Here is a 24,492-nt window from a genome sequence, read left to right as displayed (position 1 = left end):
TAATGCGAGATAACTCGACAACCATGTGAGTTATAAGGATGTGCTTGGCGATCATATACCAGGAAAGATGTATCACGACCAAATCGTGCTCGCGCTCTGGTGGTGGGAAAACAACTCTCCCAACGATAGGAGAGATAGTGCTAACATAAGGGTTTTTCGCCCCTCACGCTGCCGGAGCAACAGGTGGAGAGAGGATACCCGCGGGGCTGGCCACCAAGAGTGATTGGCGTTGAAACGTGCCAAAGTGAGAGAGGGAAGGGAAGGAGGAATGGAGGGGGAGATGTGCCATGCATACCTTTTTTTAGCCATGAAGTATACACAAGCCAATGTCGACCCCGTGTCATCCATTTGCTGTTTTGCGGCAATGCACGGATATCCAACTATTATATATGATGTTCAAGTTTTTCTACATCATATAATGTGTAGGTTTACCTCAGGTCAAAATTATTCATTTTTTTGCGAACCAAGCTATGCTTGGATGGTTAGGTGGACAGTGATATTTTCAGCCTACCAGGGTTCAAGTCCCGATACTCGCATTTATCCTGGATTTATTTCAGAATTTCCGGCGATGCACCGGTGACTTCGTATAATCTCAAGATGATATGCCGGCTCAGTCTCTCGAAGGTGCTTATAGGGTAGGATGTGTGTTGTGTATATGAGCACCTGTGTCTCTGTATTGACATTAAAAATTATATCCATTTTTTTGTTTATCGTCCCCCCCCCCATACTTTTAGGCCTTGTACGATGGAGGTGTTTAGAGAGGTGCTTAGGAAAATAAATCGAATTTTTCTGAAGCACCGGTACCTATTTCTACAGAAAAGACGCTTAGTTAAGCGTCTATCCTGTACAAATAAGCACCGGTGCTTAAGAAAAACCTGGTTTCTCTAAGCACCCCTAAACATCTCCCATTGTACAAGACCTTAGACGATTTGTCCGACATTTTTTGGTGAGACACATCCGACTTGGGTGGAGCAGCACGTATCGAGTTTGCCCCGTTCCGCACTCGCTGACATATGGGCCCCACCCCTTCTGAACGGGCTCCCCTTTCCACCCCCTCCATTCCACCCAGACAGCCCGACCCGCTCCTCAGCTCACCTCACGCCGTAACCTAAGCTAGGTTTTCCTCCTCCACCTCCACCGGCATCACATCGGACGCGCGGCGGCGTGCAGCCATGGCGATGGTGGCACAGGCGGGCTTCGGCCTCACCCGCGTCGTCATGCTCGTCGGCGCGGGCGTGGCCGGCTCCGTCGTCCTACGAAACGGCCGCCTCTCGGAGATCCTCACCGAGATACAGGTGCGTCCCCTGGCCACGACCTGGCAGCTACTATCCTCTATCGAAAACTACGACCCCGATCTTTCAAGAGGCCGGAAGGTGGTTCGGTTTGGATAATTTGGTTTTGATGATCCGTGTCGCGTGGCCTTGCAGGAGTTTCTGGAGAAGGGGGAGATGGGTAAGGGAGGAGGTGGTGGTGCGGACCACGGCATCAACGACGCGCTCAACGAGGTACGCGTGTTGATCTACCTACCCTTAGTCTTAGCCATGTACTGCTGATGATGTGTACTCTTGCCATTAGTTTGACACACATGCTGTCATGCATCTCCACCGGAGCCTGTACCTCAAAATTGGAAGTACATGATACGATTAAGTGTATTTTTATATGACCCTATGCCCCGGTCAGCTGGTATTACCGATGGAGTAGTATTTATGCTTGCCCTTGTGATGAATGTTTGATATCTTGGATGTGATGCCCGTGATAAAGCCTTGTTTACATGGCTTGTTGACTTCATTAGCTATGGCTTCCAGCAAATATGTGGTTGCTTTATTTTGGCAAGTAATATTTTGGTCCAGCATGAAAATGTGTTTTGATGACTTGTTGCCACTAGTCCAATAGACCGGCCCATTTCAGAATAGAAACATGTGATGATTTTCAGCAATTATTGGATTTGGTTTCCTGATATGTTGATGTCAGCTGGTATGTTTTCTACGGATTCTGTAGTCTTAATGGTCTATATGGCAATAATATGTGATACTGGTAAATCTACAGAAATGTCTTTTGCCGTAAACATTATGAAATAGCTTCACTAAAATTCACAGCATCCGTAGAGACAAATCTGGTAACTCCGAAGCCTGAGGCTCACAATTTGCTTTGCTAGATTATTTCCTATTATTCTTGTGAGTTCCTCTTTAGTAATGTGGCCTTTGCATTCTTTTCTCTCTCTTTTTTTTGTTCTTCACACTGTGGATGCCTTGTCCTGATAGTTCGTTAGTGTGAGAAGCTGGTATGAACTTGGGATTATTGACTTCCTTGTTGATTTAAAAGATCTTTTGCTGTGCAATTCTTCCTAGATGGACGAATTACATGATGCATTGAAAATATGTTTGCTTGAATTTTTTTACATTAACATATCCTGTTGTCCTAAAGTAAAATTTACTCTACCTAAAAAAGGTTAATGTTCTTAGACGAACATTTTAAATGGCTGATAAGAGATAATGATAGTCATTGATGAAGTTAATCTAGACTTACAACCAGTATTTCTTTTCTTTGCTAAGTACTCATCTTCGTAAGCATATAATAATTCAATCCTGTCATGCTAAACTTACACTCTGGTCCTTTTAGGTGCGCCAACTGGCTATGCAGGTACGCAATCTAGGTTCTCCACGTTCGATAACTGTTCTCAGTGGAGGTTCTGGACAAACAGGTTTGTCTAGCTTGCGACAACTTCTTTTTCTTCTTCAAGAATTGTCAACTTGATAAATTGTCAAATTTGTGTGTTTCTGACCAGGGATAGCTGCCTAACAAATGTTGGCTATACATCAGCCTGCAGTAAATATTGTACTCTCATTGTTTGTTGCTTCCGTTCGTTTCATTCATCCTAATTTACTTCTTCCTACTTCTAGACATTATTGATACGCCGAACTTCGTTATATAGTTTTCAGTTACTTTGTGTTAGGTGGATTTCTCTTGGTGGTTGTCTGGTTAAATTAGTTTTAACAGAACACGTTTTAGTAGAATATTTTGGAAAACCATTTTTTACTAATAATTAGGTTAAGAGATAAGTATGCAGAATCTTGTTTGGACTGGGAAACGTAAAACATGTTTCACCCGTGTGTACGAGATAAACTAATACTGGTTTATAGAAAACGTCTAATCATCATTTTTCTAAAAAATCGGTTTCCCAGTTTTACAGGAACCATTATTTACTTTTCCTCAGATTTGTTAGACTAACCAAACAAAGTTTCAGTTAGTTACAACCGTACACATATTTATGCAAAACCGATCTAGTAAAATCTCCTTAACCAAACAACCCCTTAGGTATTGTGTTAGCCCATGTCACTTTGTGTTGATTATACCAGCAAAATTTCCTGGCATCGTGTCAGTTGTGTGTGGTCAAACAAACTTACCGCCGTCATACATACATTGTGACAGTGTTCTTAATGTTTTTGCAGGAGTATCAGGATTAATAGTACCTGCAGCAACTGTTGGAGCACTGGGTTATGGTTATATGTGGTGGAAAGTATGTTTCTTCCCATCATGGCATTTATGCTTGTGTAATGCTCACAGTATCCTTACCTGCCAAAAGTATAGGATCTATCTGCTTTCCCCATTATTTCTACTACCATCACTTCTAAGCTACTCCCTCCGTCCCAAAATGTAAGACGTTTTTTTTGACACTATCATAGTATCAAAAAACGTCTTACATTTTGGGACGCAGGGAGTACATCTGCTCTTCTCGAAACTGCCATATTGTCTTCTTGAAGACCAATTCATTTTGAAGTGTTACTTCTTCTTCAGGGCATCTCCTTTGGGGACTTAATGTATGTCACCAAGCAAAACATGGCAAACGTTGTTTCAAGTATGACTAAACATCTGGAGCAAGTTCAGAGCTCTCTTGCTGTAAGTACATGTGGTGCCCGTAGTTCCGCACTGCAAAACACCTGTTTCCGTAAGATTTAAAATAACATCTGTTTCCATTCATTCCGAGGAGACGTAGTTAAATGTAGGTATTAGATGATTCTAATATGTATTATGCTGCTAGGATTATGAGTTTTGTAGCTTCTATTGTTTACAAACTAGTACTGCCGTGCAGAAATTCAGTCGACGGCCTAACTTGTTAGGGCATTGTTGTGTTGATAATGTTGTCTTGTTACCCACAGAAAGGGCAGTTGTTCACATGACATCCTCTATTAGTTTAACCAACTATTGTTGTGTGCAGAAAGAACAGTTATATGATTGGTCCTCGGTCTTAATTTCCTTAACCATTTGGACCAGCAATCTTAATTTTGCTTGATGTTTAAACTGATATTCGTTTGAGGCTGTTGAAGATGAACTGGGAGTTTTCTTCCAAATTGTTGGCTCTGTACTGTGCCATTTGGTTTGATTGTCATATAGGAGGTTATTTCTGTAGTTTTGTATCATATTATCTAATATTTGAATTAATTTGATAATTACGCAGGCTGCTAAAAAGCATTTGACACAACGCATTGAGAAGTTGGATGACAAATTGGATCAGCAGAAGGCGCTTTCTGGGCAAATAAAAGATGATGTACTTTCTCCTTAACACCTTCATATGTATGATGTATCTGCATATCTATGTTTATTGGAATGCGTATGCGTTAGGTAGAAAGTTTAAAGTAGCATATATGACAAGATTAGGTGCAATAACTTGCTGTCTATATAATCTGTCAAGAGATGATTTTTTTTCTCTATTAACTTTGTTATTAAGTGTGCATGGGGTGCATATGGTTTTCAGATATATACTTTTCTGTTCAGGTTACTGGCGCACGACTGAAGCTTGAGAATATTGGTTCAGAGATTAAGAACATCAAAGAATTGGTCTGGGGACTGGTGAGTGTAACTCTGTTTGGCACCAGTCAGCTGGTCACATGATATGATTGTACCTCCTCTGTAACTAAATAGAAGACGTTTGCAAAAACTTCTATTTAGTTCAATTTGAACTGCAAAAATGTCTGATATTAGTTCCGGAGGTAGTAGTTTTTAAGTTTATATTAATCTGCTATTTCTCATACAGGATGAGAAGATGGATTCAATGGAAGCCAAACAGGTGGGTGTTCACTTAGAAAGGGTTCTGTTGTTATGTTGGTCCTTTTTAGTTTGCGTTGTTCAGTCCAACAAACTCTGCTGGGAATAGCATGTTTAAAGACTGAAAGATTGCTGTTCCTGTTTTGCACCTAAACGCAATTGTGTGATAAATGCCAGTCTCCTGAGTTGCACATAACCCTAAATCACTCTGCATAAGTGCACTCATGCCAATCTTAGTCCATGTGTATAAATCAGCTGGGTAGCCTGGGTTGAAGCATGCTGGGGTACTAATCTCTCGACATTTTGCACAAATTCACAATTACCGAATCACACGCCTGCCCTGAATACTCCTCCCCTCTCTAAATATTATTTTCCTAATTTATTAGTAATAAAATGGTATATTACCAAAATGTGAAGTTCTTTTTCATCCTTTGAAGTTTCGATCTACCTTTATTCCTTCAGTATGGTGAGTTCCATGTACTTGATTTTTCTTCTTCTTATGGTTACAATGTTATTCAACAGAATTTTTCATGCGCTGGTGTGATGTACCTCTGCCAATTCATAGAGCAAAGTGGTGGGAAGCTCCCTGAACGCCTGGTATGATCCTAAAGCATATATGGTAGAATCGTTGCTTCTGATATGGACCTTCTGTATTATGTGTAGTTTCTCTTCATTTTTGGACCTTTATGTGTAGGCCATGCTGCACTTGTATGCTGCTTTTTGTTCATTATTCATGAGTTGCGTTTGCAGCTACTCCCTCCGTTCCAAAATAGATGACCCAACTTTGTAGGGTGGTATACTTGCAGTGTATTATCATGCAGTTCAAGACTCTTAAGAAATGTTTTGCAGTTAAACGTAGTATATCTGTTGGTGCTTACTGACATGTGATTCTTTGTAAGCTTCAACTGTTTGTCCATTTCATTAATATTCTCCTGATTTTGTGCAGGAAGGCATTAAACCATCAGCAAAGCGATTTGAAACAATTGGCATACAGGTTAGTCATAATATTTTAGATTTGACGGTAGCCTGTTTACTTTTCTTTGCAATGTTGTCCCTTGATATAAACAAGTGCTGGGCTTTGGAGTGGTCATGAAAATTGAAATTTAAGTGTTTACAATGCTGTCCCTTTATAAAACAAGTTTTTGCAATGCCTGTCCGTCAACAAAGTTACTCCCTCCATCCCATAATATAAGATTGCAAAACGATCTTACATTATAGGACAGAGGGAGTAGTAACAGAGATCATGCATTTTATACAAAGCTGCGCAGTGACCACAAATCACACTACAGTGGATAATTACCTCCATTTCATTTCAGGGGTTGCAACTAGCCATAGAAACAGGGAATTTTAGTGATTTCAGCAATGCTGATTCCACTGACAAGATAAGCAGGTTTGTGGACTGAACCTTATGCTGTGCAGATATGGTCTCTTTTAACTACTGGACCTGTACTGAAATAAGTATACCATATAAGCAAGTCGACAACCCGTGCCCTGTTTTGTAGGTCCAACTCGTTGAAGTCTGCCAACTAATTTTTTTCGGGGTTGGTGAGAAATGTATCCAGATTCGTTACTTAGTGGAACATTTAAAGGGAAATCCTTGCTGGATAAAATGTAAAGAGTCCCAGCCTTTTTGTTATTTGCTTGCAGGAAGTGCTGTTTGTTAAATTTGAAAATGTGTGCGAAGTAGTAGGTACTATGGAATCTAGACCAGATGTTATTCTGGCATCACTTATGCCTTGCATTTTTATGCAATACTTGCCGTAAATAAATGTACGTCACTTCAGTTTCCTTGAACCATTTCATTGATGGGTCTGTAATCGTGCTGTTTGTGCATTCCATTCTGATTTTCGTACCACGAAAAGGCTGCCGTGCCCCACTTTGGCTGATTTACCGAGCCTACGACTGTTTGGCATTCTGGTTGATCTACCTGATTTTGTTTGCTCTACCTGATTGTCTATTTTAGTGTTTGTTTGATCTGCTTCCTGGACTTTATGGCTAATTTAACTGTTAGCTTTTTTTTTGAGGGTACCTTAGTTTTATAGGAGAGAAATAAGACATATAACAACATCTACCACTCGCTGCGAACAACGAAGGTGACCAACTCCACACCGGTTTGTACAAAGACAACCAAACACAACAACACAGTTACGACACAAAATGCCTACCCAACACCGAGCCCCTCACTGCGTCTCAGCCGACACTGAAGACCTTTGAAGAACAACAACTCCAGCTTCCTTGGATTAGCCAGCGACGACCGTACATGGTGCCGGAGGAGAAAGATCTGGGCAGTGGTGAACATCGGAGGAGCGCATCATGGGACCTCGAGTCTCCCAGCACAATGCTCCCAATAGAGTAACAACCTCAAAGACGTTGCCAATAGAGTAACAACCTCAAAGACGTTGCCATCATGCCGATCCTACGAATCAAGGCTTTCGCCCCGGACGCAGTTGTCGATACGAGGTCGCGAGGAAAATAGGGTTGCACTCGGCGAAGCCTCCAGGAAGGTGAATGACACCCGTAGGTGTCATCAACGCCGGTCCGGCCACAACCGAAAAGGATTTTCATCCGTAGCGTTGCACATCTCCACGTCTCCAAGATCCCGGCCAGTCCTGATCAGATGCCTCGCACCGCCGCCACCACAACAACTTGTCATCGAAGCCCCCCTCACTGCCGAGGGAGCACGCCTAAAGCCATCACCTTCAACATCGACTAGGAGCCGCAGCAACCACCGAGCAGTGCAAAGCCAGATCCGCCACGGTGGCCTTCACCCGCGCCAGGGGACTGCCACCAGAATGGATCCGACCCGCACCTTCGACCACACTCCGGCACCCACACCGTCGATGCATCGCTGCCCGCCTCACACGGCAGCAACCGAACGCCCGCTACCCGACAAGACCCTTCCTGGCAAGGCCTCGCAGCGCCGCCGCTGCCATGGCTGCGCCCGCACCGCCGCCGCCGCCAGTGCACCCTCCATCCTGCTACGCTCCATGCAAGGATTCGGAGACAACCGCCGCACCCCCTGCCATGAGCACTCCAAGAACGTCGGCCAATGCCTAATTAAGACGCACCAGATCCGGGCCGAGATCCCCGGATCCGCGCTCCGGGCACCGCCAGCCAGCACCACCGACACGCCGCTAGCCAGCCACCAGCCCTAGCTCCGCCAGCTCCCGGAGGGTAGCGCCTCGCCGCCGTCCAGCCTGGAGAGCACCGCCCCGAGCCGCCCACCGACCAGCGAGAGCCACCAGCCGTGGGGCGCCAGATCCGCAACCCGCCGGCCCACGCCAGGCCACGCAACCCCTGAGCAGCACCAGCACCTCCGAGCGCCGCCGGCCGTGTGCGCCAGGACCGGTCGAACCACGCCAGGTCGCGCCCTACACAGGCCAGACGCGCGCCGCCGCCAAAACACCTGACACCAAGAGGCAGGGCGTCCCGCGCCGCCTGTGCGCCTCGAGGGAAGGAGGGACCCCGCCGCCGCCGACGCGCGCACGGGCTTTGCCCGGTGGCGTCCGCTGGCAGCGGCGAGGGAGGGGAAGGGGGAGGGTGGGGGCGGCGGCGGCGGGGATTAGGTTTCCGCCCGGGCCGCTCGCGGGAGCGGCACGAGGGTCGGCTTCTTAGCTTGAGACTAAAGATTTGATGTGAATGCATGCAGACAGCGTACGCAAGGAAGTTACTACCCCTTAGAGCAACTCTTGCGGATACTCACAAATCTGATACAAGGGCTGCTTATAAATTATTTTGCGGTATTCTGATATAAGGGCTGCTTTTAAATTTTTTGCGGTACCGTGAGGCCTTCGGCAGAGCAGATCTGCTCGCAAACTTGTCCTGCAAAATTTTACGGGATGAGTTTACAGGATTTGTTCCGCGTCGAAGGCCTCGCACTACCACGAATTTTCAGGAGCTTTGCAAATTCCTGATTTTACTTGATAGAGTATATAAATCAAACTTATAAATAATCCAAATGGCAGATCACAATACAACAATGCGTTCATTACAACAAATGTTTAAATTCAAATAGTTAATACAACAACAAATGGTCCGGAAGGCAAATAATTGTTCAAGACACACATAAATACATATGACATTTATTAAAATAAAATGCAAATCTATCTCCCATAAAGTTGTCACCAATGCTCAACAAGATTATTATGGAATTGGTAGTGCGAAGCACCGTTCTCAATCTTTTGGTAGGTGTCAAGAAATGCATTGATCTCATCTGTGTCCCTGGCAGGCTTCACACGGGTACCAACATTATCGTAATAAAACTTCAAGCTCAAATCTCTCTCATCCTCGATGACCATGTTGTGTAGAATTACACATGCAGTCATGATGTTTCTGAGAGATTTCTTATCCCAGAAGCGAGCATGACCTCAAACAATAGCAAACCAAGCTTGCAACAAACCACATGCCGTTGTGCTTGGGCAAAAAATGTGCGTTTCTTAGTTTTTGGGTCACTTGTCTTCACAAATGTTGACCATGGAGGATATTTTTTCTGTAAGATAATACCTCATGGTGTGGTCATGTCCATCGATGGTATAGTTGCAAGCCGGAGTTTTTCCATTAGCTAGGCGAGCAAAAAGATGAGATAGTTACACATTGATGAGAGACCACGACAATTCAAAGTAGCAATGCCAAATCCACAAGTTGTGTGAAGCCACGCCTTCGAGCACAATAGTTGGTGTACATTTTTGGCTGGTGTATTGCCCCGTCCAAGCAATCGTTCTTCAACCTCCAATGCATGCAATCCACATTGCCAAGCATGCCCGGCCATCCTCTTTCTTCATTCTTTTTGTGTCCTCCTTATTTGGAGCTCGAAGATACTCCAGATCAATGTCTTTGCAAAGACCCACACACATTTGAGCATGGTATCTTCTCCAATGTGAAGATACTCATCGGTGTAGTCAGCCGGAAAACCATATACAATCACTCGCATTGCCGTCAATATTTTTTGATATGAACTAAACCCAAGCAAACCGAGGACATTCCTCCGGCAAGTGAAGAAACGACAATTTTACTCGCAAGCTTCAACTATGTGAAAAAAATATACACATTCGATCACCTACAGGAAAGATGAGCCGAATATGTCGGTACCTCGGTGAAGTAGTCTTTCATGAGCATGTTGTGGCTGAGATCTCGGTCGCGCGGAATGCAAAGCTGGCCAACCGTTGATATGCGACACTTTCTCTTCGGGCCGGTTTCAAATTTGTTAATGATATAAAACAACACTAGGTGGCCGACATCGTCGTCCAAAATCATCTCCTCTATGTCGGAATCATGTGATGAAGACGACGAAGAACTCCAAGCATCCATCTAAAAAAATAAATCCACGCCTAAGATTTTTCTAAAATATCGCCGCACCTAAGATTAAAACAATAAATGGGCTTCAAATTACATTCCCCAGAAGCAATTCCGTCGGCCAGAATGAAGGCAGTCCCGCCTTTCTTCTCCGTTGCTGACCGAAGCAAAACGACCGACCTCTTCACCACAGCCACAAACCCGCGGCGCCAGCGAGCAGGGCTACACCCCGGGTGATTCCGCGGCTCACCAATGTCCAGACCAACCGGATCCGCCCACTACGAAGCCGCGCGGCAAGCTCCGGGGCAGATCCATGGCGGCGGCCGCCGCTAGCCCACGGGAAAAAATGGGCACCCTGGCCTCCGAAATTGGTGGGGAAGGTACGGCAGGGAGCGGTGGAGCTACTCGATAGCGCGGGGCGGCCGAGGCAGCAAGTGACGGTGGGGAGATGTGGCAGCGGTGGAGGTGTCCTCGCGGGCGCAAGTTGGAATTTCCTTCACGCCAAGGAGTGGGTGGGATAGAGGAACCAACAAAAAGAGGGTGAAAACCGTAGATATGGCAGACGCGGCTCGAAGTTTACAATATCTTACAAAAAAAATTAGATGACAACCGAATATAGCGGATCTGTTTTGTGCCAAAAAATGATCCCAGTCTTATAGCAAACGACTGTTTTAATGAGTCTGCTAGAGTTACTCTTAAGGCCATCCACTATATAGAGCGGCGTAAAATTGAAATTCAATTCGTCTTTTGGGAGCATATGCTCCTACACACTATTTTTTTATTTGTAAATGTTATTTTTTTTTAAAAAAAATTGAGTGTTCATTGTCACATCCAAATGCTAACTGCAAATTTTTAGGGGGAAAACCTTAAGCATTTTGACTTGCACAAAAAAACAACTCGAACACCAATGTTATCTCTACATTTTACATTTATTTTTGTTTTTCACTGACAAAGCATTGCTATATCGTTTTACATGAAAATTATCAAGCATGCTTACTACACTAATAAGAACATCTACTAAAAAGATCAGAGTTTTTAAAATTTATTTACTATTATTTTGAGTTTATTGTTCATCAGGGAGCACGTGCACCCAGAGACAAAAACGTGCACCCTGCAGCCTTGCTTATAGCCCGCTTACTTGTCAATTTCGCCTATGTGGAGGGAGAGCATGAAAACGCGAGAGGGAAGTGAGCTCTCATGCAAGAGCCTAACTATTTGCCTGCTCCTAAGCAGATACAAGAAAGAGATAGAGAGAAGGTGGAAAAGAAATACTACTCTTGTAGCTAATCTTATAGCCAACCTTATTGTATAAGTAATTATAAATGATGATTATATATACTTCCTCCATCCCAAAATTCTTGTTTTAGATTAGTCTAGATACGGATGTATCTAAACTAAAACGTGACTTAGAGCAACTCCAAAGGGCCGGCCCATTTCGTCCGCCTGCGTCCGTTTGGGTCTGCGCGGACAAAAGTGGCGGCCCAACGCGACGACCCAAATCCAAATCACGTCCGCGTTGCATCCGTGCCGACGCATTTGCGGCCCAAATTTGCGCCCCAAATGCGTTGGCGCGGACGCCGAACGGACGCTTCGCGCGCCTTCCCGCTGTCTGCCGCGTCTCCACATGGCGGCCGTCCAACTACCCGCTGCCCATGCGGTCAGTTTAATTTACGATGACGGGCCCACGCGTCAGCGACGGCGCTCGTCCTTTTTTAAGCCGACCGTGTGGTGGGGCCATCCTCATCCAAACTCGTCGTCCACATCTGCCATCCTTTGCTCCTCGTCGCCAACAAACCCTATCCACCACAACCACAGCGAGATGGGTCTCTTCTCCGGCGCCAGCGGCAGCAAGGCCAAGGGCAAGTCTCTCGCCACCCCTTTCCCCTCAGAGTTCCTCCCGCCTTCGCCGGCGCCGGCGCCTCGCCGGTAGAGGCAGCGCGTGAGCGTGCCAGTGCACCAGACGGAGTGGCACTGGCAGCACCGCCAGCCTCTGTCGTATCCCGACGTGACGCTGCCGCACGACTGGCATCTGGATCCAGATAGGATCCTAGTGCCGACGGCGCCGCGGTCGGCTCGTGCTCACGCAGAGGAGGTGCGGCGCCGGCGGGCGCTGCTGACGCCGGAGCAGCGCCGCGAGGCCGCCTACGCAACCGACTCGCCCAACTGGGCGAGGTGGTTCGCCTTCGAGCACGAGGAGGCGAGGCGACGGGGCGTGCGCGAGGTCGACCGGGGGTCGCAGCCACCGGCGCTCGTCGTCCGCGAGGAGGACCAAGCGGCGGAGGACGCCTACCAGGCGGCACTTGTGTCCGTCTTCCGGGAGAGCGAGGAGGACGGGCGGCGCAGGGTGGAGGCGGCGGAGGCGAAAGAGGAGGCTCGGTACGAGGCGGCAATGGCGCAGGCCCTTGCCCTCTCCGCGGCGGGCGACAACGTGGTGCCGTCGGTGGCCCCGCCGTCCCCCATCAAGCCGGAGCCGTCCCCCATCGAGCGCTACTCCTGGACGGGAGTAGTGCGCGAGTGGGTACCCGCGCCGCCGGTCTGGACGGGAGCGACGCCGACGCAGGAGCAGACGTACCTCGAGCACTGGCGCAAGATCAGGGTGGCCGAGGAGCGCCGCGACGACGAGTACCTCGAGATGCTCGAGCGCGACCTGGAGGAGGAGCAGCGCGAGGCCGAGGAGGAGGCGCGCCAGGCCGCGGCTGCACAGGCGGCCGCACAACCCCCCGCGCCGGCACAGTCCGACATGACGGCGCTCTGGAACACGGCGTTCGCCTGGGCCGAGCCGGCGCCGATGCTCATCGACTTCACGGACCCCGAGGACGACGACGAGGACGCCTAGGGCAGCGCGCCGCCTCGTAGTTTAGACTGTTTTTATTTTTTTTTAAATGCAAATGTGGACGCGTGGACTCTCGCCGGCCTTTGTGGCCGGCTTTAATGTTTAATTAATGTTGTTTATATTTTTAAATATGCATGCGTTCATTTTTTTTTCGCAGTCAAAAATGGTTTCAACCCAGCGTTAGACACACACGCCGACCCAAATGCGGAAGCGTACATCCGTGTCCGTCTGGCCGACCCGAACGGACAAAAAAAGGACGAAATCGTCATTCGTTTGGGTCGGCGAAGTTGTTCTTATACATTCGTATTTAAACAAATCTAAAACAAGAATTTTGAGATGGGTATATGATACTCCCTCCATTCCACAATGTAGTGCTTCCTCTATCCACGTGCTTCAACTTTGACCGTAAATTTAACTACTAAGACCGATTGCGGCGAAAGCAAAAATTATATCAGTGAATTCGTATTCGAAAGAAGTTTTCAAGTACATAATTTTTTCTCACACCGCAGTTGGTCTCATTGGTTAAATTTATGATTAAAGTTAGACTTCGGAAAGTACGGGCGCACTATATTTTAAAACGGAGGGAGTACGACAACATAGTTGTTTGTACTATCAACCATGCTCTACGTGCGGACAGGTTTATACCCCATCGCAAAGAAAATCATAAAATATAGTTGTTGCTCTCCCTTGTTCATCCTCCTCCGAATATTCCACGCACCGCTTCCTGCTGCACTGGCGACCGAGCCTGCTGCCTTTGCCCACCGTCAGCCTAGTGCCCGTGTTTGTGTCGGGCGCGCACGTGGCCATATGGTCACCTGTGGTGAGCTATTGCTTTGTGCTGCTGATGTGATGTGTACTAGTATGAATTTTCTGCGATACATAACATACACACAAACAACTCACCCCTCATATATCTGAGCATACTTTATTTAGACTTTAGTGTGCCCATTGTATAAACTGCTGGTGAAGCGAAAGGCACTCCTCGAGCTGAAGAAAATTCACACATTCAGAAAACAAACCACACATAACATACAATCATTTTCAGTTGAAATTTGTAATCTTGGGACATCTGATCATACATAGAATAAGCCATGAGCATAAGATGCTCACAAATTGTCCGCAAACTACACTGGACTATCAGGTAAGGTGTTAAGGCAAGTTACATGATAATAACTAACTAATAGTTTTCCCGCGAAAAAACTAATCATATTTACCAATGCTTATAGCACAAGAGGTGCACCAATATGTAGCAGCACCAACAAGGCCCTCTGAAGTCTGAAGAACAATTCATCCACGGACAGCATGGGTTGAATTTAAAGCAATGAGCCGTGATTAAGCAATCAAACTATAAGGCTCCAGGCTCCCCTCCACTCAAGAACTTGTGGGCCCATGCCTCTAGGTACTCCTTACCCATACTCATGAAAAAACTTCGATGCACTTCAGACTCTGGCTTACAAAGATAAATCCCAACTGACAGCCTATCAGCAGGTGTCAATGGAATTTCCTTTAGCATGTTCCACAGAGGAGCATTTGGGTCTGACAGTGGTGGTGCTGTCCGTGTTGGTTTATCGAGTCTGTCATGGATCCCCATTAAGTTCCTGTTGAACGCGTCTGGTTTCCTGCTATCATGTAGCGCAACAGCCTGTGGCTTTGGATTTGCTTTTGCTTTGCTGACTATCTTGCACTGCTTCAAGCTGGGTTTGAGAGCAGCTATTGTGCTCTCAGCCGATCCTGATGGTTCAGCAGATGGTGCGCTAGTGCCTGACATAACTTCACATGGTACTGTACCAACGGCGCTAATAACTGCAACCTCATGACACTCATCTTCACCCCCCAAAACAACTTTGTCCAAGCCTGCCTCGTGTGGGTCCCCTGTGTCTGCATGAACAACCATCATGTTCAACGGATCCTGGGTTTCCATCTGATCATCATTTAAGTCAGCATCTGTCAGCAGGTCTGTCATAGAGGCACCATCAACTGGGCAATCGCTGAAGAGAGCTTGCAAATGGTCGAAGAATGGAATGGGTTTAACGAGAATAGCACGTTCTGCTAACTATACAAGAAAAATGAAAATTATCCATTAGTGCACTGGGAAAACTACAAAATATTAAATTACTTTCTAGTGATGCAATACTTACGGGTAGAGCAGCCATGGTTGCAGAAGGTAGTATTAACATTTTGTTTTTCTTGTCAAACCTGCTCCCGTTCTCGTTCATATAACGCGCCACAATATTCCAAACCTCCTTGAGACGCCTCAAATGGCGATGGACCTGATCAACAGTGTAAGCAGACTCAAATCTAGCATTTAGTGCAGCTTGGCAATAATGGTGGTGTGTCTTCTTGAATTTGGTCTTAGGTGGCATCGCCTTCTTTTTCTCAAGGTACCAATTAAGTAGAAACTTTGACATTACTGAGGGCCAATTTGTGGCTCGTGATCTTTTGGTTTTAAAGGAATTCTGATCTTCGCCTAGGTCCATGATGTGATCTGCAGGAAGTATGTAAAGCCACAGAATTAAGATGACTAAGCTACATTATTGATGTGAGGTCGATGATAAGACGTAAATCATACTTACAGTCATGTAAAAAATAGTGGAAGCCATACAAGTAACCGTAGTGCAACAAGTGGTGCAAACGTCATCAAATAAATGCATTCAGCACTGCTAAATAATACATCGCAATGAAAATAAATCGATGTTCACCCTAAACCCATCAGGCAGATACACATTAACCAGTGGCAGTTCACCTCTACTTGATCTGTTACTATAATCAATCCAGAAAGTTCTTATACTAACTTCGGTCTCTCCAAATCAATGTACTACCTATTGGCAATTCACTTCTGGCTGATCTATAAGACCATAACTAATATAATCAATCTAGGCACTATTTAGAATCTTTGGTCATCATAGGAGATGATGTCTATACTTAACAGTTATCTTACTGTGCCCAACAGAACATGGGTTACAAACTTCACTTAAGTCCTGTATGGAAAAGAGGTTCTGTGAGCAAGAAATATAAAACACCCATTCAGCGTTCAAACACCCACTTCATCTTCATGCAAAGATAATATCATTGGTGATTGGACAATTCTTGGTGGTGCAGTAGGGTTATTAAATGATGATATTCACAACCTATATATGACGACAGTATTACTAGGTTTAACTGCATATCTTATATCTGCTAAGTAGTACCACCACCTAACCACAAGTATGATGTCATCACGTTGAAAAACATTATCTCATTTTCATCAGCCATGGTATCAAGATTCACATTCAACAACTTAAGTGATCTGAGATCCATCAACGAATGCTACAGATGGCCAGTAAAAGTAAGCTCAGTTTGGCTCTTGTTACAAATACAAGTAAAGTGTATATACAAATGTATTAAATACCCATATAGGCTCAAGCAAGTGAAGATTAACAAGGCATCATGGGATGAGAGAGCTAAAAGGCACGGATACGGAGACACGGACACGGCAATACGCATACGGGGACACGGGATATGGCATTTTCCAAAAAAAGGCTACAGGGATACGGCGAGTATAGAACAAAATTTTAAAAATATGCCATGTAATCAATACCACTATATAGTGTATGAATAAGTTTGAATAATAGCCATTCGATCTGCAGCATCCGACGGCTGAGAAGTGGCAAATCCAAGCGTTATTGGCCGTTAGATCATCTCATTGGTTGTGCAGGATTTCCCCACGTGTATGGACAGTAACGTCCTGAGTGTAAGAGGTGGGAATCTCTTCTCCATTTCTCTGGAACCTCCTTTTCATGGCCACCGAACAAGGACATCAGCATACATTCCAAATGGAACTGTATATAACAATCTTCTACGCTTCCCTGTACATAACAATCTAGCAAGCTTGCTAGATCTTCACCAATTGCAGCTAAAAATGAGAGATAAAAATCATCAATCAAATGGAGCTGACAAGAATTGAACGCCAAGTTTGACAAACACGGATCATCATTTAGAAGAAGCAGAAGGTGTTAAATGGGAATGGGGAGAGGATAAGAACATGATCAGAATGGGAGTTCATCAAGCGAGCTCCATTCAAAGCATTAACAAATGGATCCATTCCTCCGTTTAGTCTCCAACAAGCAACAGAATAGCTCCAACAAGCAACGGGAGCACATGACGGGGACCAAGAGCTGCGTGCTCCCATGGAGCCTTGTGCCGTGGTGGCCGAAGCGCAAGGGAAAACAACTACGGGCGCATGGGGACGGGGTGAGAGACAGAGCTCTAGGACGCTGGAGAAGACTGGTCCATTTGGATCTTAACGGAGCCTAAGACAGTGGGGAAGTATGTAGAAGATTAGAGAAGAGATAACTGGAGAAGATATTGACTGGGCCAGTACAGCCTGCACCCCGATTGAGCCCATACACGTAGTATAGCTGGCCTTCCGTGCCTTACTCCAAAAAACAACTAGGCTTTCGCACGAATAAATTTGTACTGGTGATAATGCTTACAGTTAAGTATTTTGTTAGGATTGCCTAAAAACGTATTTTGTCAGGATTGCCTAGAAAAAGTATTTTGTTAGGAATATAAAGAACAGACTTACTGTGAATAATGTGTGAATAATGCATGTCTTCAATTTTAGCCCATAAAAATGTACCCTAAACGTATGGAGTGAATGTTGTAGCAACATTGACCAACGCGACCACCGACCAGGCGGTAAGTGTTGATAATTGGTGTATAGGTGATCTGAACGCCATACGCATACAAGCTCCTCTTGGAGTCTGAATCCCATAGACATAGAATCCACTTCTGAACGCCGTGATTGAAAAAAATGTCGACCAACGCGACGCACTCCAGTGTCATCCAATCACACCCTGATTGTGTCATGCTGCTAGGCCATCGTACTTGTTAGGACATTCCGCCTGACATGAAGGAAGCTGGATGGGTCGCACCCGAATTGAGTCACACTTTAGTCCAATCCAAAATATAATGTTGGAGTATTACAAAAATACTATAGCTCCACATACTATTTGTTTGCTAGAATGTTAAAGAAAATGTCATGATAGTTGCGAATAATTATTACAATTTTCAATTCATATTTGCTTTTGGTTTTACCTTGGATTGTGTTTTCTTCCCTAAAAAGCACATTTCAAAGCTACATTGATTGACAATATCTTTGTTACGTGCAAAGCACGTGCAACTTGCTAGCACAGAGTTAAAGACAAAATATTAAAGAAAAACTGAGATGAGATCAGAGTACTGCCCCATTTGTTGTCTGCCTTTTCAAGTTCTCAATCATCAACAGCCTCCAGACCCATGTTATTACAACTTGCAAAATGCATCACTTAATTGGCTACCGGCTGTGGCGCAGCCAGATGCCATGCTCCCTAACAGCAAGCAGCAATCAACACTAAGCAGCCTAATCAAAAACATCATGCAGCAATCAAAAACCCAAACAGCAACATCATGGCTGCAAAGAGATGAAGAGACTCAAGGACTCGAGGTTAATTGCTCCAGCATGGTTGCCTTTGGGAGAAGAGGTTGCCGCCTTGCCGGGCTTGGAAAACGGCTCGACCAGGCGGCGGCGGCCAAGTCCAGGCAGTGGCGGCGGCGGCAGCGGCAGCGTGTTAGCTGGAGCCTGGACAGGTTCGAGGTCGAGCAGCCTGAAAATTTAGGGTTCGTATCAGGCCGAGCCCGTTACTCTGCATCCCGAGTCCCCAGCATGTTCCTTGCGTATCCCAGCCGTATCCCTATTTATTTCTCTTTCTTTTTAATTCAAAAATGAGGGGATACTGCAGGATATGCATATCCCAGCGTGTCCGGCCATATCGCTGTGTCCTTCCATACCAGGACACCGATTTGGCAGTTTCATACGTGTTTGTGCTTTTTAGTGAGAGAGCACTTCGAGCACATCACTATATTGCAAGATGGGTGTATGAGGCATAAGTACAAAACGATGACAATGATGAGTTTGTTTCAATTGGAGTTTTTGCTGCCCTCTTATACAAGATGTTGTGTCTCTCTTATACGCAGCAATACCATCCAATGTAACTGACAATGACGAGTTCAGGCAGATGGTTGAGGCCATTGGTCAATTTGGCCCTGGTCTTGATCACCTACTCAATATGATCTCCGTGAGCCTTTACTGAAGGCTGAGTATGCAAAAACCAAGAGTGAACTCAAGGAAGAGAGGGGATGAGAAGATTGAAAATGGCTGCTCTCTGATGACCGATGCTTGGACTGATATGAAGAGGAGAAGCATTATGAAACTGCTCACACATTGTTCAGAAAGTGTTAGCTTCATCAAGCCGAAGGAGACAACAGCCACACCACATACAAGTGAGATGATCTTCAATCTGAATATCTGATTGACAAAATAATTGATGAATTAGGTGCTGAACAAATGGTGCAGGTTGTGACCGACAATGCTTCGAACAACACGGGGGCTAAAGATCTCCTGAAAGTGAAGAGGCCAAACATCTTTTGGAGCTCCTGTGTGCAATGTTCAAGATATCGCTAACTGGTACCATATCAGTCAGGTGCCGAGTAGGGATAAATAGGCGAATTTTCCAGTTTATCGGCCAATAATTCAGTTAAACAGCTATTCGGTGACCCACCCAGTAGCGATTAATTGACCGATATGCCGATTAACTGGCCGATATTTGGAACAATGCCTGTGTGACTCACACTGTCAATCTGATGCTCCAAGGGATTGGCACCTTGTCTAAGTTCAAGAAGATACTTGACCAAGCCAAAGCTTTCACAATATTTGTGTATGGGTACCACCGCACCTTGGAATGCATGAGGCCCTTCACCAAGAAGATAAAAATCATCAGGCCAGGAGTGACCCGATTTCCTTCCCGATTTCTCACTTTGCAGATAAGGCTGATTCACTAAGGAAGATGGTGGTATCCTCGAAGTGGGACAAAACACGAAGAAAGGCAAGAATGCAACAGCAATCATTCTGAATAAGGCCATTTGGAAGGGAGTGAATCTTTGCATTAAGGTGTTCGAGCCCTTGGTGAAGGTGCTACCCTTGGTTGATGGTGATGTGTGGCCGCCCATGGGCTTTGTGTATGGAGAGATTGTGAAGTCAAAGAAGGAGACAAAAGAGGCTTTTGGCAATGTCGAGCGTCATTACAAAGATGCGCTAGCCATTGTTTACAAGAGTATGAAAGATAGGATTGATGCCCCACTGCATTTGACTGCATATTTGCTGAATCCACACTACAGCTATGCAGATGAGAGCATATTTGATACCACAAAAATGGATTGTGCAGAATGTGGAGACATTCTATAATGGAAATGAAATCACTCAAGACAAAGTTGCGAACTATGAATTACCTATGTTCCAAAACAGACCCTTTGGAAAGAAGCTAGCAAGGACTAGTCCAAATTTTGTCTATAATCCTGGTTAGTCATATCACTTATTAAGCATATTTTCTTATTTGTGTTCTGAAAATAATTGTGATAGAAACTGGAGCGAAAGGCGCTTTCAATCAACTCACAACAAAACTCTGTCAAAACCGCATCTGGTTTCATCTCATAACTTACAACTGTTAAGCGCTAGGCGTTAATTGTGTGTTTTGTCACTGCCTAGCGCATATCTCACCTAAGCACACACCTAGCATGATTAAGCGCTAGGAGTACTGTTGTCGCCTAGTGCCTAGGCATGCTTAAGCACACTTTTTTCACTGTAGGGTACAGGACAATTGGGACTGCTCCATAACAACAAAAATTGGAAAAGTACCAGTAATGACTAACGAGTAACCATCTCTACTTCCCATACGTGTTCATTTCATCATTTGTGGAAACGCATTCAAATAAACATTGTTGTCTTAACAAATGATCTTGTAACAGCTAAAAGAAAGGCCTTTTAACAAGATGTTAGGCAGCATTTAACACTGATCAGAGTACAATACTACTACGTGTTCGGTGCATGTTTAATTGTGCAGTACACAAAGATTACATGCAAATGTATTGTGTTATCCGTAAGACCGTAAGGGAAGGCTACTTCGACAGCTCAGCTAAGATTTGCATGAACAAACGGAAGTAGACCAGCAAAACCAAACCATACAACCAAGGCTCTCGTCGATCCTTTGAAAATTAAGAAGAATCGCGACTCTTCATGCCTTTCCGTAGATCAGAAAGAATCAAATCACCTGAGTCCTCGCCGCCTTCTTGGCCTCCGGACATCGACTCCGTCGCCGCCCAGCAATCCAACGATATGGAACGCTCACTGCGTGGCCTGGCGATTGATGGGGGCGCGCAGCCGGGTTGGGGGGGCGGCGGCGGAGGCGGGGTGTCTCCCGGCGGCGAGGTGCGCGCGTGGCCGCGGGATGTGACCTGCGGGTGCGAGAACGGATTTGGGGATTTTTGGGCTGCTGTGCAAGTGGGCCCCACAAGTAGCAGATGTATGCCTAACAATTTTTGGTGGTTTGTAAAAAATAAATCGTTGAGGGAAGACATCATGACTAGCTTTATATTGAAACTAAATACGAATTACCTCCTCCGTCCTATATTTTTTGACACTACACGAATATTGAAAAATGTTATTGGACGGACAAGTTTCGAGACTAGACAGGCAGAAGTCCCATTCATCCAAGTACTCAAAATCTTATTACAATAACTATAACTCGCTAGCACATGTGTCACATTATTAGAGCAACTCTAACAGACTCCGCAAAACGTCCCGACCCGCAAAATAACCGCCAAATTGCGGGTCGGGGTCAGAAAATCTGCACGACCAGACCCCGCATCCTGCGCCGGCCCGTAAAATTTTTTGCGGGGCGCAGCAAATCTTCTCCCCCAACCTCTATCTTCACGGGCTGGGAGGCCGACCTGAGCTCGACCCCTATCCGGCGCGAGATTTGGCGGGTGGGACATTTCCGCGCACCCTTTCCCGCTCCCCGCACCCTCCGCCACCATTGCCCCCCCCCCCTCCGCAAGCTCCGACTACTCCTCGCCGGCCGTCCCTCGCCGCCATGGACGACCCCATGCTGTCCCCCGTCACCGTCGAGGTCGCGCACATCCCTTCCCCTCGGGCGGATCTCGTCGCCAGCCATGTTGGCCCCACCGCCGTCGCCCAAGCACACGTCGCGCCTGCCCGCAAGTGGCAGGGCAACATGGTTGTACAGGGTGGGAATCCGGCTGCCCCCGCTGCGATGGCCCGCGCTCCGGGCGCTAACGCCGTAGTGCGATCCCGGCCGACGGCGGAGAAGGCTGGCAAGGCCGCGGGCGCAAATCGGAGGAAGGTTCCGGCTACAAGGAAGCCATCTTCTTCAACCTCTCACGCCAACCCCCCCTCCCCCCGCAAGGAGGTGCTCCGGCGATGCCGTTCAACGATGCCGCTCCCACCATGAGCGAGGTGTTCGACAAAATGGCCGGAAGGTATATCTCTTCGGTCTTCGGCTATTCTCTTTCATTTTTCGCCATTGTTCTCAATAGCTCGTGACTTGTTATCCTTCGCTATAGTGGTGGTTCGAACAATTCGAATTCGTGAACTTGTTGGACACGAACGCGGTTGACATTGATCAAGCCCCTTTCGAACCATTCAACTACAATGAAACGAAGACCGGCGTGGACGATCATGGTTGTGCGGACGAGTTGGAGGAGATCGAAGCGGAAGCGTTTTGAGCATTCACAAGCAAAATCTGGGAAAAGCCAAAGATCGAAGAACTACACGATCTTGGAAGATCAAGCTTTGATCAAAGCATGGAGTGCGGTGTCTCTTGATGCATGCACGGGTACTAATCAAACCTCCAAGAGATATTGGCAAAGGATTGAAGAGCAATACTTCCGCATTATGAAAAACTACCCCAATAAGACTCCACGCACATTTCGGTCGCTTCAAGGTCGTTGGGAGAACATCAAGCCTATGTGCACCCGTTGGGCAGCTTGCTTGGAGCAATTCGCGATGCACCTCCAGGTGGCACCATGGAGTCCGACTATGTGAGTTTGCTTTGCCTTTGTTCAAGTTGTGCATCATCATAATGTATCATGAGAAATGATCGCATCACTTTGTTCACATTGTGTAGGACAAGATTGCTCAACATAGATACAAGGACATGGAAGCTTCGGAAGGCAGATTCTTCAAATTAGAGCATTGTTGGGAGTTGCTCCAAAAGTGCGACAAGTGGAAATTTATCGACAAAGAATCCCCACCAAAGAGAGGCTCGCTTACAAATATGGATGAAGATAAGGATGATGATGGCCCAAGAAATTTGAACAAGCCCGATTGCGACAAGAAGACTAGAGAGAAAATAAAGAGAGAGCAAGAAGCATCGAGCTTGAGGGAGAAGATTGATGTCATGGTGCAATCAAACGAGTTGATGTTGTTGAAGTCGTTGGAGATCAAGAAAGAGTTGGCCGAGAAGAAGGCAAAAGAGAAGCAAGAAAAATGGCAAATGCTCAAGGAAGAGGGGCTGCGCAAAGCTGCCATTGAGGAGAGAAAAGCACGCGCCTTTGAAAACAAATCGCTGTCATTGTTGCTCGCCGAAGAGAACAAGATCATGTCAATGAACCGCAATGACATGGACGACGTCACCAAAACATGGCATGATGTGGCAAGAAGAGAGATCTTGAAGAGGAGAATGGTCGCCTCGGCCGGTCCGTCTGCTAGTTCCGGTGATGTTTTCTCTGCTCCATATGGTGGCAATGTGGATGATTTCGGTGCGGGAGTTGGAACAAGCGACGTAGGTGGCTACGGTGGCGGCGATGAGCTTCAAGATGGACTCCATGGCGCGGAGTGGAGATCAACCCCCAAGATGATGCCGGACATGGGCACATACCTTTGCATGCCCTCTTTTGCATAATGAACTTCGCTTTTATTTGCGCGCAAATTGTTTATGTCATTTGAATTTGAACTTGTTTGTGAAACCCTATGACAAATTTCAGATTTGCAGTTTTTCTGTTTGCGGGTCGTTGCGCTGTTGCCTGAGCAAAACCCGCATAGCCGACCCGTAAAAAAGCATATTCTACGAATATACTTTTTTACGGGTCCGTTTAGGGGGTCTGCATCTGTGATAGCCCGCGTCGGCCCGCAAAAGTGGTTTTGCGTGAACTGCAAACACGTTTCGCGTGTCGGCGTTTTGCGGGGTCTGCTAGAGTTGCTCTTACAAGATCAAACACAATGTTTAAAAATAACCTTCCCTATAAGTGAAGCCACATCCCCGTACTGCGCAAAAATTGTCGCCACCGAGTCCCACCATCTCATTTGTCCCATGCAATAATCGATCACTACCTGAGAATCTGATTATGCTTTCACTCTAGAAAACCCAAAAGAGTTTGCAAATTCCATACCATCGTGCATTGCCAAATATATGCCTAACGCTATGTTTAGATGTCTGTATTGGAGGCCTCTG

The 24,492-nt window shown here is 46.0% G+C and overlaps 2 protein-coding genes across 3 annotated transcripts; one reads left to right on the top strand and one right to left on the bottom strand.

Annotated features, from left to right (window-relative positions):
- The first annotated feature begins 1,054 nt into the window (after positions 1-1,054).
- On the top strand, positions 1,055-6,845 carry LOC119365153. Its single transcript, XM_037630752.1, has 12 exons — positions 1,055-1,295; positions 1,428-1,505; positions 2,620-2,701; positions 3,450-3,517; positions 3,796-3,897; positions 4,457-4,546; positions 4,774-4,848; positions 5,033-5,065; positions 5,566-5,640; positions 5,990-6,037; positions 6,360-6,433; positions 6,546-6,845. The coding sequence occupies exons 1-12, from the start codon at positions 1,173-1,175 to the stop codon at positions 6,571-6,573; spliced, it is 876 nt and encodes a 291-aa protein (XP_037486649.1). The 5' UTR covers positions 1,055-1,172; the 3' UTR covers positions 6,574-6,845.
- A 7,332-nt stretch (positions 6,846-14,177) lies between these two features.
- LOC119365136 lies at positions 14,178-21,520 on the bottom strand. Of its 2 annotated transcripts, none has more exons than XM_037630737.1 (3): positions 21,292-21,520; positions 15,307-15,653; positions 14,178-15,221 (listed from the first exon to the last, which is right to left on the bottom strand). In XM_037630737.1, exons 1-3 carry the CDS (start codon positions 21,323-21,325, stop codon positions 14,514-14,516), a joined length of 1,089 nt encoding a protein of 362 aa, XP_037486634.1. In that variant the 5' UTR covers positions 21,326-21,520; the 3' UTR covers positions 14,178-14,513. The 2 variants fall into 2 exon arrangements, with proteins under 2 accessions (XP_037486634.1, XP_037486643.1); XM_037630746.1 differs by lacking the exon at positions 21,292-21,520 and adding an exon at positions 17,733-18,347.
- Between the last annotated feature and the right edge of the window lie 2,972 nt (positions 21,521-24,492).

Source organism: Triticum dicoccoides, chromosome 1A, assembly GCF_002162155.2.
Source record: "Triticum dicoccoides isolate Atlit2015 ecotype Zavitan chromosome 1A, WEW_v2.0, whole genome shotgun sequence".
NCBI classification, from domain to species: Eukaryota; Viridiplantae; Streptophyta; class Magnoliopsida; order Poales; family Poaceae; genus Triticum; species Triticum dicoccoides.
This window is presented reverse-complemented; position numbering and strand designations above follow the sequence as displayed.

Bases quoted from the DNA above. Each gene is read 5' to 3' on its own strand.
- LOC119365153 (XM_037630752.1), top strand. From the start codon at position 1,173: ATGGCGATGGTGGCACAGGCGGGCTTCGGCCTCACCCGCGTCGTCATG. The intron at 4,547-4,773 runs GTACTTTCTCCT...TTTTCTGTTCAG, and splicing joins CTGGGCAAATAAAAGATGAT to GTTACTGGCGCACGACTGAA. The intron at 4,849-5,032 runs GTGAGTGTAACT...TTTCTCATACAG, and splicing joins AAGAATTGGTCTGGGGACTG to GATGAGAAGATGGATTCAAT.
- LOC119365136 (XM_037630737.1), bottom strand. From the start codon at position 21,325: ATGTCCGGAGGCCAAGAAGGCGGCGAGGACTCAG. The intron at 15,654-21,291 runs GTGATTTGATTC...TACTTCCTGCAG, and splicing joins AGAAGGCGGCGAGGACTCAG to ATCACATCATGGACCTAGGC. The intron at 15,222-15,306 runs GTAAGTATTGCA...TTTCTTGTATAG, and splicing joins CAACCATGGCTGCTCTACCC to TTAGCAGAACGTGCTATTCT.